Source organism: Lutzomyia longipalpis, chromosome 1 (genome assembly GCF_024334085.1).
Source record: "Lutzomyia longipalpis isolate SR_M1_2022 chromosome 1, ASM2433408v1".
In the NCBI taxonomy this organism is placed as follows: domain Eukaryota; kingdom Metazoa; phylum Arthropoda; class Insecta; order Diptera; family Psychodidae; genus Lutzomyia; species Lutzomyia longipalpis.
The window spans coordinates 18,839,415-18,854,559 of record NC_074707.1 but is presented as its reverse complement, the minus strand read 5'-3'; the positions used below and the strand labels follow the sequence as shown (position 1 = coordinate 18,854,559).

The 15,145-nt window shown below is 36.7% G+C and overlaps 1 protein-coding gene across 6 annotated transcripts in view; it reads left to right on the top strand.

The window, feature by feature from the left end:
* LOC129795896 (dystrophin, isoforms A/C/F/G/H) overlaps positions 1 to 14,988 on the top strand; it is a 221,833-nt gene extending 206,845 nt beyond the window's left edge. For 4 of the 6 annotated variants that reach the window (XM_055837459.1, XM_055837473.1, XM_055837438.1 and 1 more), the window contains 9 exons: positions 9,503 to 9,693; positions 9,771 to 10,043; positions 10,131 to 10,264; positions 10,417 to 10,646; positions 10,712 to 10,954; positions 11,042 to 11,950; positions 12,038 to 12,149; positions 12,868 to 13,035; positions 13,684 to 14,988. In XM_055837459.1, coding sequence (XP_055693434.1) covers positions 9,503 to 9,693; positions 9,771 to 10,043; positions 10,131 to 10,264; positions 10,417 to 10,646; positions 10,712 to 10,954; positions 11,042 to 11,950; positions 12,038 to 12,149; positions 12,868 to 13,035; positions 13,684 to 13,763 — 2,340 coding nt within the window. In that variant the 3' untranslated portion in view covers positions 13,764 to 14,988. Of the gene's footprint in view, positions 1 to 9,502; positions 9,694 to 9,770; positions 10,044 to 10,130; positions 10,265 to 10,416; positions 10,647 to 10,711; positions 10,955 to 11,041; positions 11,951 to 12,037; positions 12,150 to 12,867; positions 13,036 to 13,205; positions 13,339 to 13,683 lie in introns of all 6 variants that reach the window. The other 2 variants (XR_008751164.1, XM_055837465.1) reach the window with 2 other exon arrangements.
* The last annotated feature ends 157 nt before the right edge of the window (positions 14,989 to 15,145 follow it).

The window sequence follows — 15,145 nt, the reverse complement described above, 5'->3', positions numbered from 1 at the left end:
CGTGGCCGTTACACCAATTTTTGAATTCCCTTCTTCTACATTTTCCTTAATAACTTTACTTGTGGTGGACGGATTGAGCTGAAATTTTTACACAACCTCCTCAGATAACCAAAGAACTTATTTCCAAAAGATGGGAATGGTATCTTTTATATTTATTAAGTTATAGCACGAAATATAGGGCTGGGGTCGTTCAACGACCCCGCTTGGCGGCCTAGAGGTTAACGAAGGAAAATATGCGCGCGAGCGAGAAACCCACATGGGTGACACGAAAGAACCCGGAATGGTGAGCTACATGTGGATGTGAGTTGAAACCATAAATGAACCACTAAATATTGGACATCCACTTCATTGCCTGCCCCCAGGAGTGTCCTCTTCAGCCACTCTTGGCGGCGACAGATGAATTTGTTCACAAGACATCCCACCGCGATGGCAATATTTTCTTTAAATGTCCGATAAAGTGCAATGATATCATTCACATTGGCGTGGACTTTTATCTTCATGCTGAATCTTCTGCACAAATTCCCCACAAAACTACTCAACTATATAGTTGAGATAAATTCAACATTTCCTCTTCTCAATTTTCCTCCCAATACATGCCGACAAAGTCCCTCAAAATCACCATTTATTTGCCTCAAATACACACTCAATGAACATTTAAAATGATAACGATTTTTTGCGATCTTAACAAGTTGAGAAAAAAATCAAAACATCCGGAATATTTGCCCCTTGAGACACGAGAGCAATTGATAAAGCAACAATCCGACTTAACATGATAAATTTAATTTCAATTTTCTTTCTTTGGTAATAATCTCAAATAAAGCTCCACCACCAATCGGCTCTCCTACAGCCACAATGTCATGTATTGGAATGATAAAGAGTGGCTCAAAATAAATTAATGCAGCCCATTGAAATTCATAAATTCACAATAAACAAACGCATTGAGATAGAAATTCTCTATTTTGCTGCAAATCACCTTTAATGGCCAATGAGGAGAATGAGGAGACTGCCTTGAGAGGTGATAAGTGCATGCAAGATAGGGGAATGTATTCCCAAAATGACAACAACATAAAACCCTCCAGTTTATTGCAAAAGAGGTGCTTGTATTGGAATAATTCATTTACAAATTGCGTTAAAATAAATAAAATTAATCTTTATTATTTGTTTTACTTTCATTGGAAACAAATTTAAATTAATTTAATAAACAAACATAAATTAATTAATTTCATTAAAACTTTAATTCAATTTAATTTAAAATTAAAGAATAAATTTATTTAAAATCATTATTTATAAAACACAAATTATTTTATAAAAACTTTTGTAACTTTTTGAGCCAATCAGAAAGCTTTTATCTAAAAGGCTAATTCGTTTTCTTATTCATTAAAAAATAATTTTTCAAAAAGAATTTGATAATAAATTTGTTAAAGTCTAACATCGCTGCAAAATTAGTTAGAATAGAGTATAAGTCGAATTTGGAACACATTCCTCTATAATATTGAATTTCTACCACAATGGCATATTCAATGGATCAAAAAGATGAATGGATATCATTTCTAGAGGACATATAAATTTGATTTACAATATTAATGGAGCATGTTGAGCAACATATCACAAAAGCTCCACACCTGAATTTTTCATAAAAATTCTTTATTAAAATAAATTCAATATCTAAGGCATTTTGTTACAGAAATTAATCTTAAAATTCCAACACTTGATAAATCTATTACGGATATTCTTTAAAAAATTCTCTATAATTAAGGATAATTGGGAATAATGTAAAATCAATTTTTTGAGAAAGTCAATATTTAAACTTTTCATTCTCTTCTCAGAGTCAATTTGTGCTTTCTCTTATCGATTCTCCTGAATTTCGTAAATTTCTTATGTGCATCCAAAAGTCATTTTATTCTTTCCTCTTCGTAGAACTGCATTACATTCAGGACAACCCAACAAACCATTGATAGTTGCCTAAACGTTGCGCGGAGTTACATTTACTACAATGCAACCATGCCTAACGGTATATATCTGCGTTGCCTCGAAGTAGATGGTCAATAGATATCTGCGTTGCCGCAACTAGTAATCTCAACGTTGCAAAACTCTGAAATATCCTTTCCCGTATACCGTCTCGCAACTAAAATTTTTTGAAACAAAAATGTTTCAAAAAATATTTCAAAACATTCCGCTGTCATAAATGGAGGGAAATATGGTACACACTCATAATAATCATATGGCGTCCATATTCCCATCATAATAAATGACAAACTCTAATGGATAATTTATATTATTTAATAATAGAGTTTTAGCTGTGTTTCTTTCAGACACAGCTTTTGTGTACCGAGCAAAATCGAAAGTCGTCAGATCGGGCTCAAACTTGGGATGAGCACGAATTAGGGTCCCCACATTCCAAAAAACGTATGCGCCAAAAAATTTTTTCCGGCCGGCCGGCCGGCCGTCCGTCCGTCCGTCCGGAACCTTTTGCTAAATTACAAGAGAACGGTAATAGATAGAGACTTGCGGTCAACGGCAAAGTTTAAATATCGACCGGAAGACATCCGATTATGAGGTCAAATCCACCCCCCCACCCCTCCGTCCGCCATTTTGAATAACCTCAAAATTTTGTTTTCGCTATATCTCAGCCCCTGTAATAGCTAAAAATCTGAAATTTTGATATGTTGTAGGGGCCATCAAGAGCTTTCCAACGATACCTCATTTTCGAAAATCGGTCAAGCCGTTTAGCCAATATGGCTGCCACAATTTTTCATCGAAAATCGACCATAACTCGAAAACGGCTTGACCGATTTTGATCAACCCGGGGTCAAATGAAAGATCTCAACAAACCCTACAACTCTCTAGAACATCCGAAGTTTCAAAAGTGACCGCTAGGGGGCCAAAAATCAAAAACAAAATTTTCGATTAGTTTTCGATGAATATCTCGAAAACGGCGACATAAATTTTCTTCATTTTTTGATATGTTATAGCTGACCATATTATCTAGCTCCATGCCAAAAATGAAGAAAATCTATGGATCCGTTCTCGAGATATAGCCTTCCAAAGTTGACATGTCATATCTCGGGTTCTACAAGTCCGATCTTGATCAACTCAAGCGCAAATGAAAGGTTTCGAGAAACCCTACAAATGTCTAGAACATTGCAACTTCGAGAAATGAACGCAAGAGGCGCTAAAGTCAAAAACAAAGTTTTCGAAAATTTCGAACTCGAATTTTTCGAAAATGGCGACATAAATTTTTTTCATTTTTCGATATGTTGTAGCTGATTTCAATACCTTTCAAACAAAAAAAAATTTATGAAAATCTATGGATCCGTTCTCGAGATATGGCCTTCTAAAGATTTCTTAGGGGATGACTTTTCAACTTTTCCCGACTTTGCGCGTATTTAAATTAATTCGCGTTCTAGTTTGCTCTCACAAAATTGGTACACTGAAAGAAACACAGCTCTCGTAAGCTTGGTCAGCTTACCAGTACATTTAGATTTTTTTCCAAATGAAAAAAAATATGCCATGCGGTTCTACCGTCATGAAATTGCCTCAAAGGAACTTAAATGATGCTCCCATCTCAATTTTCTTAATTTTTTTAACCAAATAATATTTTTTTTTAGGGGTCAAAAATTTAATTTTTTTTAATTAATTATTTAAACACAAGTAATGTACCCAACTATCCCTAAGAAAGCCTTCCCACATCATTTTGGGCTCCCAATTGCTCGGAATAATGAAATAAAAATCAACTTTTTTATGCCGTCGGCCATGTTAGACATTTTTTGCAACTCTGAGGCAACGATGCAGCAACCTTTGCAACAACGTTGTAAAATGATTCGGTAGCAACCCACCAGGGCGGCGCTAGTTTTGCTGTTTGTAAACATAAATGAAAGAGACAGACTCATTTTTTTCTATTCCGCTCTCTGTCTGTTTTGGGTTATTTCTCGCAATAGACGCGCCCCTTGCGGTGAAAGGCGCAACATAGGCACAAAACGTGCTTGGGTTGCGCCGGCATACCCTGATGCAACGTTTAAGCAACTAAATAAATTATATTTAATAAAATTAACAATTTTTGATAAATTATCAATAAAAAATAATTATTTTAGGGATAAGTAATGCATAAAACTCATTTAGAGTCCAAAAAAACTTAAATTTCAAGGAAAATTTGTTCTCTTTCGAATTTTTATTGCAACTAGCGCAACGTTGATATATACTTTCCTGCAACTATTTTTAAGGTGATTTTTTCAAAGTTAATTATTTTGCTTAAAATTCAGATTTTAGTGTGTTTTTAGGTAAATTATTCTTTGAGAATTTGTAGAAAAGACTTTAGAATGCAAAAACACTTAAATTTTTCAAGTTATTGAAATAATAAAGAAAATCTTGCAACTTTGGCAACATCGCGATAAAGTATACTGCATCGTTTTCCATGCAACCATATTCGCAACTTTAGCAACTAAGAAGTAAACTCTCTTGCAACGTTGCTTCAGAGTTTCCAAAGTTAAAGTTGCAAGGTGTTTGTTGGGAAGGCTATGGGGATGGTGGTAAAAAAGGAAAGAGCTCACAGAGTATTGTTAAAATTGCACTTCTTACCCCCCTTGATTTTATGACCTGTGAAAGGCATCTCTTATTCAGTGCTCCATAAATGATTAATTCAATTCAATTAGTCCATCAATTGAGCGATTTATTAGACAATTATGTTCCCCATCTCTTCTCCCTCCACTACATATTCATCCTAAATAGGACAATGATGGTGTTGCTATTGAACCACATATCTCGGGTTCTTTTTTTTGCACCATCGAGCGCGCAACCACCATCACCGCCTATCGGACACGGAAATTAACGACGAAACTAATCAATTTTAGTTGTGTTCTTTTGTTGCCACAAAACCCGAGATGATGGTGTTGGGTGTGCAATAAAATGCTTCACCTAATTAGCGGAGAGATCTCTTCTTTAATCCTCTACATCGCTGTTTTTGGGTTTAACAACCTTCGCCTTCATGCTGTGCGGGAGAGACACAAAAAAGTCATATATTGGTACGCGACAATAATGGGATGAAATTCTGCAAATAAACTCCACGATGGGGGAGGGATAAAAAAAAAAGAAAATTGAGGTCAAAGTGTAACAGCGAAAAAATTCGCACTGAATTTCCACACGAGGGAATCTCACAAACAATGGGCCAGCGCGTCAGGACCCTAGAATGGTCTGAATAATTCATTGCAAAGGATGGAATGTGATTACCATTAAAATGACATTAAAATAGCAGTGATTTATTTTATGAGTTAATTAAATCACTGTTTACATTGTCGCATAGGGTTATATCTGAATGTTAAATATTTGCTCACATTGAGCTTTGAACACAGGCTCTCTTTTTTATTCTTCTACCCCACAGAATAAAATGTGCCATCATTCCGCTTGTGCAGTCTGTTCCACCAATGCTACACACGAAGCAATTAAAATTTATTTTTATTTTTTGTTATAAAAATTAATTCAGGGGTCTCTGAAAAATTTCCTAGAATTTTGACGATTCTTGTTTGAGAATATTTCTAAAAAAAAATCTTCTGAAAAGGTGAAGAAATATTTAGCAAATGAAAATTAAATTTTCCTTACTGTAAACTTTTCCAGACAATTTTTTCAAGTTTTGAGTTTATCCTATACCTTCGTCTATGTATTCTCTTTAAGTAATTTTCCTTTAAAATAATTTTTTTAGTTAATCGTTCTAAATATCTAAAAAAAAATAAATCTTCTCATCCTCATTCAATAAAAAAATCGTTAAAAATTTTAAAATAAAAAAAATTCTTCAAATTTTCCATCAATTTTTGAACAGACTGTAGCTCATACTGTGAATTTTAGTGTACCCAGCGAATGGTTCAGCAAATAAATTTGCATTATTCAATAAATTTTTATAAATGAAGGGTAAAATTTACAACAATATCCTCTCAAATGTTATTTTATTAATTTCAAGCGATTGAAGAGCGGAAATATGCCTGTGTTAAAAGTTTATCGTGGCTTTTGCTTTCGCTGCGGGAAATTTTGTTGGCAAACAATATACTTTTTGGCTGGAAATTAATCTCATTTTTTCGCCAACAAAAAGGATTTTCCAACTAAAAAAGTCTTTGAGTGGTAATATTTTTGTTGTTAGTTAAATGTGGCATTGAGAGTGGATTTGTTGATGTTTTGTTCTATTTGTTTATATTAAAAAATGGTTCCCTTTTAGTGTAGTGAAAGCTCCTCATATGTGAATAAATAGAAGAAATAATGCAATTTTGAGGCCCACCCCCGCAAATTAATTTGAAACGATTCAAGGAGTTTTTTCTGGGGTTGTTGCTGACTGCCTATCAGCACAATGGATTTTGCAAAATGTTAATAAATGTTTTGTTATGAACAGTCACACACCACAATGGTCGGCTTTTACATTACAAACCAATGCAAAACAGCTTGTCGAAGTGAGCCAAGAGAGCGAGTGTGTAAATTCCATTAAATGTGGAGCAGCATAGAGCATTTTGTGTGTGACTGGTGAGGCTGCACACTGCACATTTGAAAATGTCCAGAGGCGATTTAGAGGCGCCTGCACCACAGAATCCCATCCACATGCCCGTCTTCATGCACAAATCTCTCACTAATCTCATTATGTACTCTACTAAGCCCACATGCAGATAAAATTGCATCGGCGACGTTCAAGGCGCGCGCGCGAGGGGATTCCCAAAGACATCGAGACAAAACTAACTCTCTTAGATACTTTTCTAGTAGATCTTTTTTTTGTAACTTCCCTTTAACTCACTCTTCTACAAGTCTCTTAAAACATTATCAAGAGAAGAGAGAGGAGAAGAAAATTAACATGAAACGCAAAGACCTCATTTCAGGCATATTAACTCTTTGTACACAAAACTGCGCCTTTTTATCTCCCGTGTGGAATTTCTTATGTCACTCCAAATAAACGTTCTTTCGTCGGCGTGAGTCATTCAAGGGATACGCAGAGTTTGACTTTTTTCATATTCTTGCACGACATGTGGGTCCAATCGTGTTGTATTTGACACCAGAAATCACCCACATTCTACAGAAAAATTTCCTCACTCAGCAGTAGCGTTAAATTTCGAACAATTCAGGTATTTCTTTAGCGATTAAAACATGCTAAATAAATTATTTTTATCTTTAAAATAGATTTAAAAATATTTTATTTTACATAAAATATCAAACGTTAGAATAAACGTTTGATATTAGAAAAGAAACGCCAAACGCAACAACGAAAGCTATCAAAAATATTCAAAATTCAAACATTTAACATAAAACATTTTTTCTAAAACCGAAAATAACAAATTTTAACTAAAAAATGACTCATAAAATTCCTTAAACTTCTAGAACCACTGGACCATTCCCTAATCAATTTAATGAATAAAAATATTAACAACAATCAACGAATTACTTAAGAGCTTCCTGCAGCCACATAAATCATTCCCATTCATTGATTAATCGTTTCTCTAAACTTTTAATAATACCTAAATAAATCTATTTGTGAATTTATAATTAATTGCATCTTTCAGAGGGTTTAAATTCACGAAAGATTTTCATAAAAGTCAATTTAAAAACTTTTTAATCTTCCTCGTGAAGAGAAAAAGAAGGTACCTCCGTAGAAGCACATACAGAAGCAGCAAAAGTTCATAGCCAAGCCCTAGCTCAGCAGAGCAGTATAAAATTGTATTTTGAGCAATATTTATTGTTGGTAGAAGAGAATTAACCGGAGAAAATTTCTGGTCAAACTTACCCACCGTAATCGCTCCTGGCCACTCCTGCAACAAGCCTTTTTGCTGCACACGGCGGGTGCGAGGTGAAAGAATGACTGTGGGGGGTTCGAGGAAAAGTTTGCTCCATTACACATTCTCTGTGCACCGCAGAAAATCTCCTTGCAGAATCCCACCCGGATCCGCTGGGGGAGTTTGGGATTTTTCACCCTCAACTTGTTTTGTGCATACGGCAGCAAGTTGGAGCGGGGGGCGCCGGTAAACTTCCTATGAAGAACAATAAAATTATCATAACAATTTATCTCTGTTACCGTCATCAAAGTAACTTATATACCAAGCCAAAGCGACCTGTTAAGCAAGACTTCGCTTTTGGGCTGTATGTAGGTATTTTAGAGAAGGTGCACACAACACAAAACCCATCGTATCTTGCCGGAAATTTATGGAGCTTCCCAAAGCTTACATACATATACCTTTGGTCCATAACACACACACACCTTCCGCCGCCCCCAAGCGCACCACTACCGTACGTCCCTTAAAAAGTGAATTCCCGCATGATATTCCCGCGATGGTCTGGAAGAAACAAGAGAGATGATTCAATGTGGTAGGAAAGGAGGAAGAGATGCTCAAACTTTCCTCACTCAGTTCTATTTTTTTGTCACATACGCGGACAAAATGTCGATAAATCGTCCACAGGGGATTCCTCTTGTGTCTTCCTACACTCACGAACTACTTCCCGAATATTCACTTCGAAACAGGTGGATGAGTGCATCTGTGTGAAGGAGGAAGTCACGAGAACTCTCTGCATTCATCTCAATTTATTCTTACAATTTATTATCCTGAAATGATTTATAAAATATTATTTAGTGTAAGACAAGATAAAGAAAGATATTTTAAACAAAAATTGTACAAAGAAAAATTTAAGATAATTTCATCATGAAAGTGTGTAGAATTTATTTTCATTTCATTTGAACCCAAACTCATCCAAATCGCTTCAGAAGAAGTGGATAAAATTGAGATTTTGTATAGAAAAATGAAGATTAAGAAGCTGATCAGAAATTCAAGATGGCAACGAAAAGACGCTATGAATAAATGGCGTCTTAGATAAATTCCAATTTCATGATAATTTAAAATCAAACGTATTTAACGATTTTCAACTGAATATTCCAGCAAAATTATTTACTTTTTGAAAAATTGAAAATTCTGACTTGAGTTCTTCACCTTTAGCCATAAATCTATTAGACAAATCCCAGATAAACTATCACAGAATAATCCATCGCAATCTCACTTCCTGTTGTCGTCAAGCCTTGGAAATTTGCAATATTTACATGAAATTTAATTGCAAAACCCACAATAAAGCGCATTACAAAAAAAATCAACCTCCAACTTGGGAGGAAATGCGAGGGTGTGGAAGGGGCTTAATTTTGAGGGGTGTTGGTGGATTCTGTTGATGCCAGAAACCGTGACAGAGTCAATTAAATGCAATTTGATGATGTTTGGACACTTCCACGTGAAATTTGACCACAAATTGATTGGCAAAATGAATTTTAACTGAGAGAGTGTCGCATTTCATTGACCGCGAATTTCATTTGATACTCCCCTCCTCTGCTGGACGGGGATTCATTCCGGAGCTGTTTTCCAATTTCACACACAATGCTGATCCCTTTGTAAGCTCCCTCCAGGATTTCTAGCTAAAAGCTCATGTTTAACCTTCCTGGCGGGGGAAAGTTTAGATTTAAGTAGAGATTAATTTTTAAGCTCACCTTTCTTTCGTTTTCTTGCAGAAAATGCGCCAATTCCAGAAGACTTTGGAGGATTTGAGCTCCCGTGTGGCATCTGCAGAGACACTCACGTCTTCCTGGACACCACCACCAAATGCTTCCGAGGCAGCTGATCAAATGCAACACCTGCAGCGACTGAGAGATAAGATGACCACAGCTGGTGCACTCCTGGATGACTGCAATGAGCAACAGGGGTAAGAATTTATTTCTTTTGTCTTCCCACAGAGGGAATAATTAATTTAAAAAATGCTTCTCAATGTTTTGCGTGAAGCTTCTTCACGGTGAATCACGTGGTGGTGCCAAATCAATGCCTGGCCAAACTTGAGGATCTCAATACGCGCATGAAACTCCTGCAAATTGCCATGGATGAACGGCAGAAGGTCCTAAAGGATGCGGGAGCGAGTCAAATGGGTGTGGATTCGGATGGGTCGCGTCATTCGCAGATGAATAGTGGCACAATTGGTCCCCTGCCCAATTTGGGTGCAAGCGTCAAGGCGCCCTGGGAGCGTGCAACAACACCCGCCAATGTGCCTTACTACATCGAGTGAGTAGCATACATATTTCAGCCAGCCCACGAGAATTCCCTAAATTGCACACCAATTCAATGCATCTGTCGTGTTCTCCATTTCAGCCATGAACGGGAAACTACTCATTGGGACCATCCGGAGATGATTGAACTCATGAAGTCACTGGCTGAGCTAAATGATGTCCGTTTCTCGGCATATCGTACTGCACTCAAGCTTAGAGCTGTCCAGAAGCGTCTTGGTGAGTGACTTTACATTTTTTTTAATTTCATTTGATTGACGATGCATCATTTTATATGCTTGAAAATAATCATAAATCATTTAATGCTTGTTTATGCTGTAAATGAGAAATAAAATAAAATTATTTTTGGGATTATTTTCAAAAATAAATAGCCCTGGATCGCATCCCAATGTCCATTGCCATTGAATCATTCGATCGGCATGGCCTCCGGGCACAGAATGACAAACTCATAGACATTCCCGACATGACCACGGTCCTGCATTCGCTCTTTGTGACTGTGGATCAGGTGGATTTGCCTCTAATGCTGGACTTAGCCATCAATTGGATCCTCAATGTTTATGATTCCCAGCGAACGGGTCAGATACGAGTGCTTAGCTTCAAGGTAAAAGCTCATTAATAATGCTTTCTCCCGGAAATTCTTTCCTTAAAAAAATCTCTCGGATTTAGGTGGGATTGATTTTGCTGTGCAAGGGACATTTGGAGGAGAAATATCGCTACCTGTTCCGCCTCATTGCTGACCCCGAGCGGAAGGTGGATCAGCGTAAATTGGGACTTCTTCTGCACGACTGCATTCAAGTGCCGCGTCAACTGGGTGAGGTTGCTGCATTCGGGGGTAGCAACATTGAGCCATCAGTGCGATCATGCTTGGAGCGTGCGGGAATTTCGCAGAATGGTGCAGGAGAAACTCAGGTAAGACTCCTCCTTTCTTCTCTCGAAGTTAAAAAGAATAATGCAGAAGAAACAATTTTCTAATAAACTGCGGAAATTGTTTTGCAGGAGATTGCAATTGAGGCTCAACACTTCCTCGGATGGCTACAACATGAACCACAGAGTCTCGTTTGGTTGCCCGTCCTACATCGTCTGGCAGCAGCTGAGGGTGCAAAGCATCAGGCAAAGTGCAACATATGCCGCGAATACCCAATAATGGGCTTCCGGTATCGTTGCCTCAAATGCTTCAACTTTGACATGTGCCAGAAATGCTTCTTCCTCGGGAAGACCGCCAAGAATCACAAGTTGAGTCATCCAATGCAGGAATACTGCACAACAACCACCTCAACGGAGGATGTGCGTGACTTCACGCGAGCATTGAGGAATAAATTCAAGAGTCGCAAGTATTTCAAGAAGCACCCACGTGTTGGCTACTTACCCGTGCAGAGTGTCCTCGAGGGGGATGCCCTGGAGAGTCCAGCACCGAGTCCACAGCACACAAGTCACACACTCCAGAATGACATGCACTCCCGGCTGGAGATGTATGCATCGCGCCTGGCGCAGGTGGAATACGGCACAAGGAGCAATTCCACACCGGATAGTGATGATGAGCATCAGCTTATTGCACAGTATTGTCAATCATTGCCCACGAATGGCCCGAAGTCGCCGGTTCAGGTAATGGCTGCCATGGATGCGGAACAACGGGAGGAACTCGAGGCGATGATTCGGGATCTCGAGGAGGAGAATGCATCCCTCCAGGCGGAATATGATCGTCTTCGGTCGAAGCAGACACCCTCCACGACGCCCGATGACAGCCAAACGGGTGGCTCAAGTGGTGGCCAGGGGCAGGATATGATGGCCGAAGCGAAGCTGCTGCGGCAGCACAAAGGACGCCTCGAGGCACGCATGCAGATACTCGAGGATCACAATAGACAGCTCGAGGCGCAACTTCAGCGACTCAGGCAATTGCTAGATGAAGTAAGTAATCCCCATAAGTTTTCTCCTCTGTAAAAGTTTTCCTCATTTTCTGCTCATTTTATTGATAAAAAATCTTTAATCCTTCAGCCAAATGTCTCAAAGGCTTCCACGCTCCAGACACGTTCCGTAACTGCTTCACAGCTAAATACGGAATCTCCCGCCAAAATGCAACAAAATGGCCACTACGAACAGAATGCAAGTAAGTTGTAAAGATTCTTCCTCCTAATTCTCATTGCTTTTCAAACTTTACTGTACTGGAACTTCCGGGAAAGAACGAAAGGGATCTTTCATCTCACCATTATTTAGTCTTTTCTAAGCTTTTATTAAAGTCAGTGCAAATTATTCGAGCTTTGTTGTTTGCTAGAGTGCTGTTCAATAAATTCGATAGGAAAGATCATTTTAGAATACTTTTAGGGGCAATTTGGTAGCATTGTTGATTACCGTTATTACAGTCAATTAAAGACTAAAGGTGATTGAAAAAAATTGAGAAAAAAAGATTGATAAAGAGAAATTGAACAAAAATTCATCAATGAATTCATTTTTACTTTAAAATGATTAAAAATTGCCAAAACTTGCCTAAAAGTATGCAAATTGAGCAGAAAAGGATAATCTTTGTCAGATTTAAATAATTTTGCATCATTCGCTACAGCAGAAAATGTCTCCGAAAGGGGATGCTTTAGCAAATTTGAGGGGCAGGGAGGAAATGCAAATAATTACAATCAATGCTTTGGGGATAATCATTTTCGTGTGTGGGCAATAAATCTCGGGAAAATTGGTGAGATGTGAGGAGACCCCTCTTAATCCTCCGCCCCATGGAAGTTGCACATAAATCACAAATAATGTATATGGCAAACTCACCGGTGATGGGTTTCTGTTTCTCCTCGTGGCACCCCACGCGCGTTTTCTCTCTCATCCAGACACTAACTCCATGAACGGCACAGCTGCCTCATCTGGGGGTGCAATGATGTCTGCTGGCGGCATGATGGGTGCCAATGGTGGCCCAACACTGGGTCTCAATCATGCCAATCCCAACGGAGATGGACGCCCACCGCCGCCGCCGCACACCAGCCTCCTTCACATGGCGGGTAATTAATGCGTCTATCCATCCCCACAATACCTCCCCCAACTCCCGTGCATGTGCCCAGAAAATCTCTCCATCCTCCAAAGCTTTAACTAATAACGCAACAAAATCTCAATCTAATCCAAAATGGGATTTTCTCTCTCTCTCTCCGTCCACGGGAATTGCTGCATCCAGGCCGAATGTAAGTCCTCTGTTGATGGTGAAGGAGGATTTTTTGTCTTTTAAACTCTCTTTTAGCAGTCAATGTTAGAAGTCCTCTTGCAGCAGATTGTCAGATGGTGTGAGGAATTAGAAATGAAAGAGAAAGGTGAATGTGCTTCTTTGTCACTCATTAATTTTCATTTTTCTGTGCTTCTCTTTAACATTTTTTTAAAATTAAGTTTTGAGATTTTTTTTTTGGTTGTGGATTAATTTTTTTTGTTTAAAAATTCAAAGAATGACGTCACCACAATTTTGTTTAATTTTTACCTCTATCAATGCACAAATTGATCAAGCTAATGCTTCAGATGATATTTATTTGACGAATTATTTTATGCTTCATGCATTGAAAGAGATAAATGGTGACGTCATTGTTTGCATTTTCAATGAAAATTTTTGCAAGATTTTCAGAAACAGTAAAAACTAATTGATTAAAAATTAAATTTCCTTCCAGACGATTTGGGAAAAGTTGTTCAGGAACTTGTAACGGTGATTACGGAGCAAGAAATTGAAGAGCATCGAGAAAAACAATAAAATTCCGAAGAAAAAACTACACCACCAAATTTTTTTTGTAAATATAAAAATGCTGAAAATTATATCAACAAAAAAAACGCCTCAAAAATTATGTTGATGCTATGCAATATTAAGAAATCAAGAATTTTATACATAAAATAAAAAAAATTATCACTGTGACAAATATCTGCATGAGCTACATAAAATTTTAGAAAAAAAAACTTGAAACTATCTAGAGAAAAATCTACAGAGAGAAGAAAATCTAATGGACCCAACAACTTATGCAACTTATATTGAAAAAAAATTTATACAACTCTTATAAAAAACAAACATTTCTATCGTTAGAATTATTCCGTGGAAAGTGTAGGTGGAAGAAGAAATATCGTTAGAAAAAATGAAAAGAAAAAAGAAACTTATCACTAGACGAGTATACTCTAGCTAGAGGAAGAAAAAAACCATACATTTCAAATCTCCATTTCAGAGCTATTAAAAAAAACTCAGAAAACTCTTTTTAAAAACATATCCTACTGCAAAAAAATTAAAGAAACTAAAAACAAACAAATCATAGAACAACGCGTATCATCAAGTCTCTTTTAGGGCAGAAAAATAAACGAAAATAACGAATTTAAAAAGTTTAAAAGAAAAAAAAACTAATAATTCACATTTTCCAAGTCTTTTATGGAGGGAATTTAAAAATGAAAAAAAAGTTCTTAACTCGCTAGAAAAACTAAAAAAAAAAACTACGCTCTGTAACAATAAGTAACCAAAAAAAAATAATGAAAAAGAAAAATCTTTAACTGATTTTTTAACTATTGTGCATTGTAATATTTAACACTGTAATTTTAATTTTCGAAAAAATTAACTTTAAATGAAAAACAAGAACTAAAGTAAATTAAATGTAGAATCGACATATCGAGTTGCTATTAAAACAAACAAAAAAAAACATTCTGCGATGGTATTTGAAAAGGAAAGCAAAAAATCAGGATTATTATTGAAAGGAAAATAAAGGAAAGTTAAACCACAGAGGATTAAAAGAAAACTAACTTATACGACTTAAAGGAAACGCTTAGAAAACATATTTCGTTGCAGGAGTTTTTTTTTTGTAGAAAATAAGACGATAACAATTTAAAAAAAGAAAATCAATCTTAGGACATTTTACAATATTAAATAAAAAAATGAATAAATAAAATGGACGATAGGATCATAAAAAAATGAAGAAAAATAAAAACTAGGTGCATGAAACTTATCACTATGTATTATTATTAACTAGTTCTTTAATATTTGAACAAGAAAAACCCGTATCAATAAGTTTTTATGGCATAAAAATATTATTAAAAAAAATAATGAGGAAACATTAATAAAAATCATTAAAAAAAATTGTTTGTTTTTTTTTTCGGAGAATT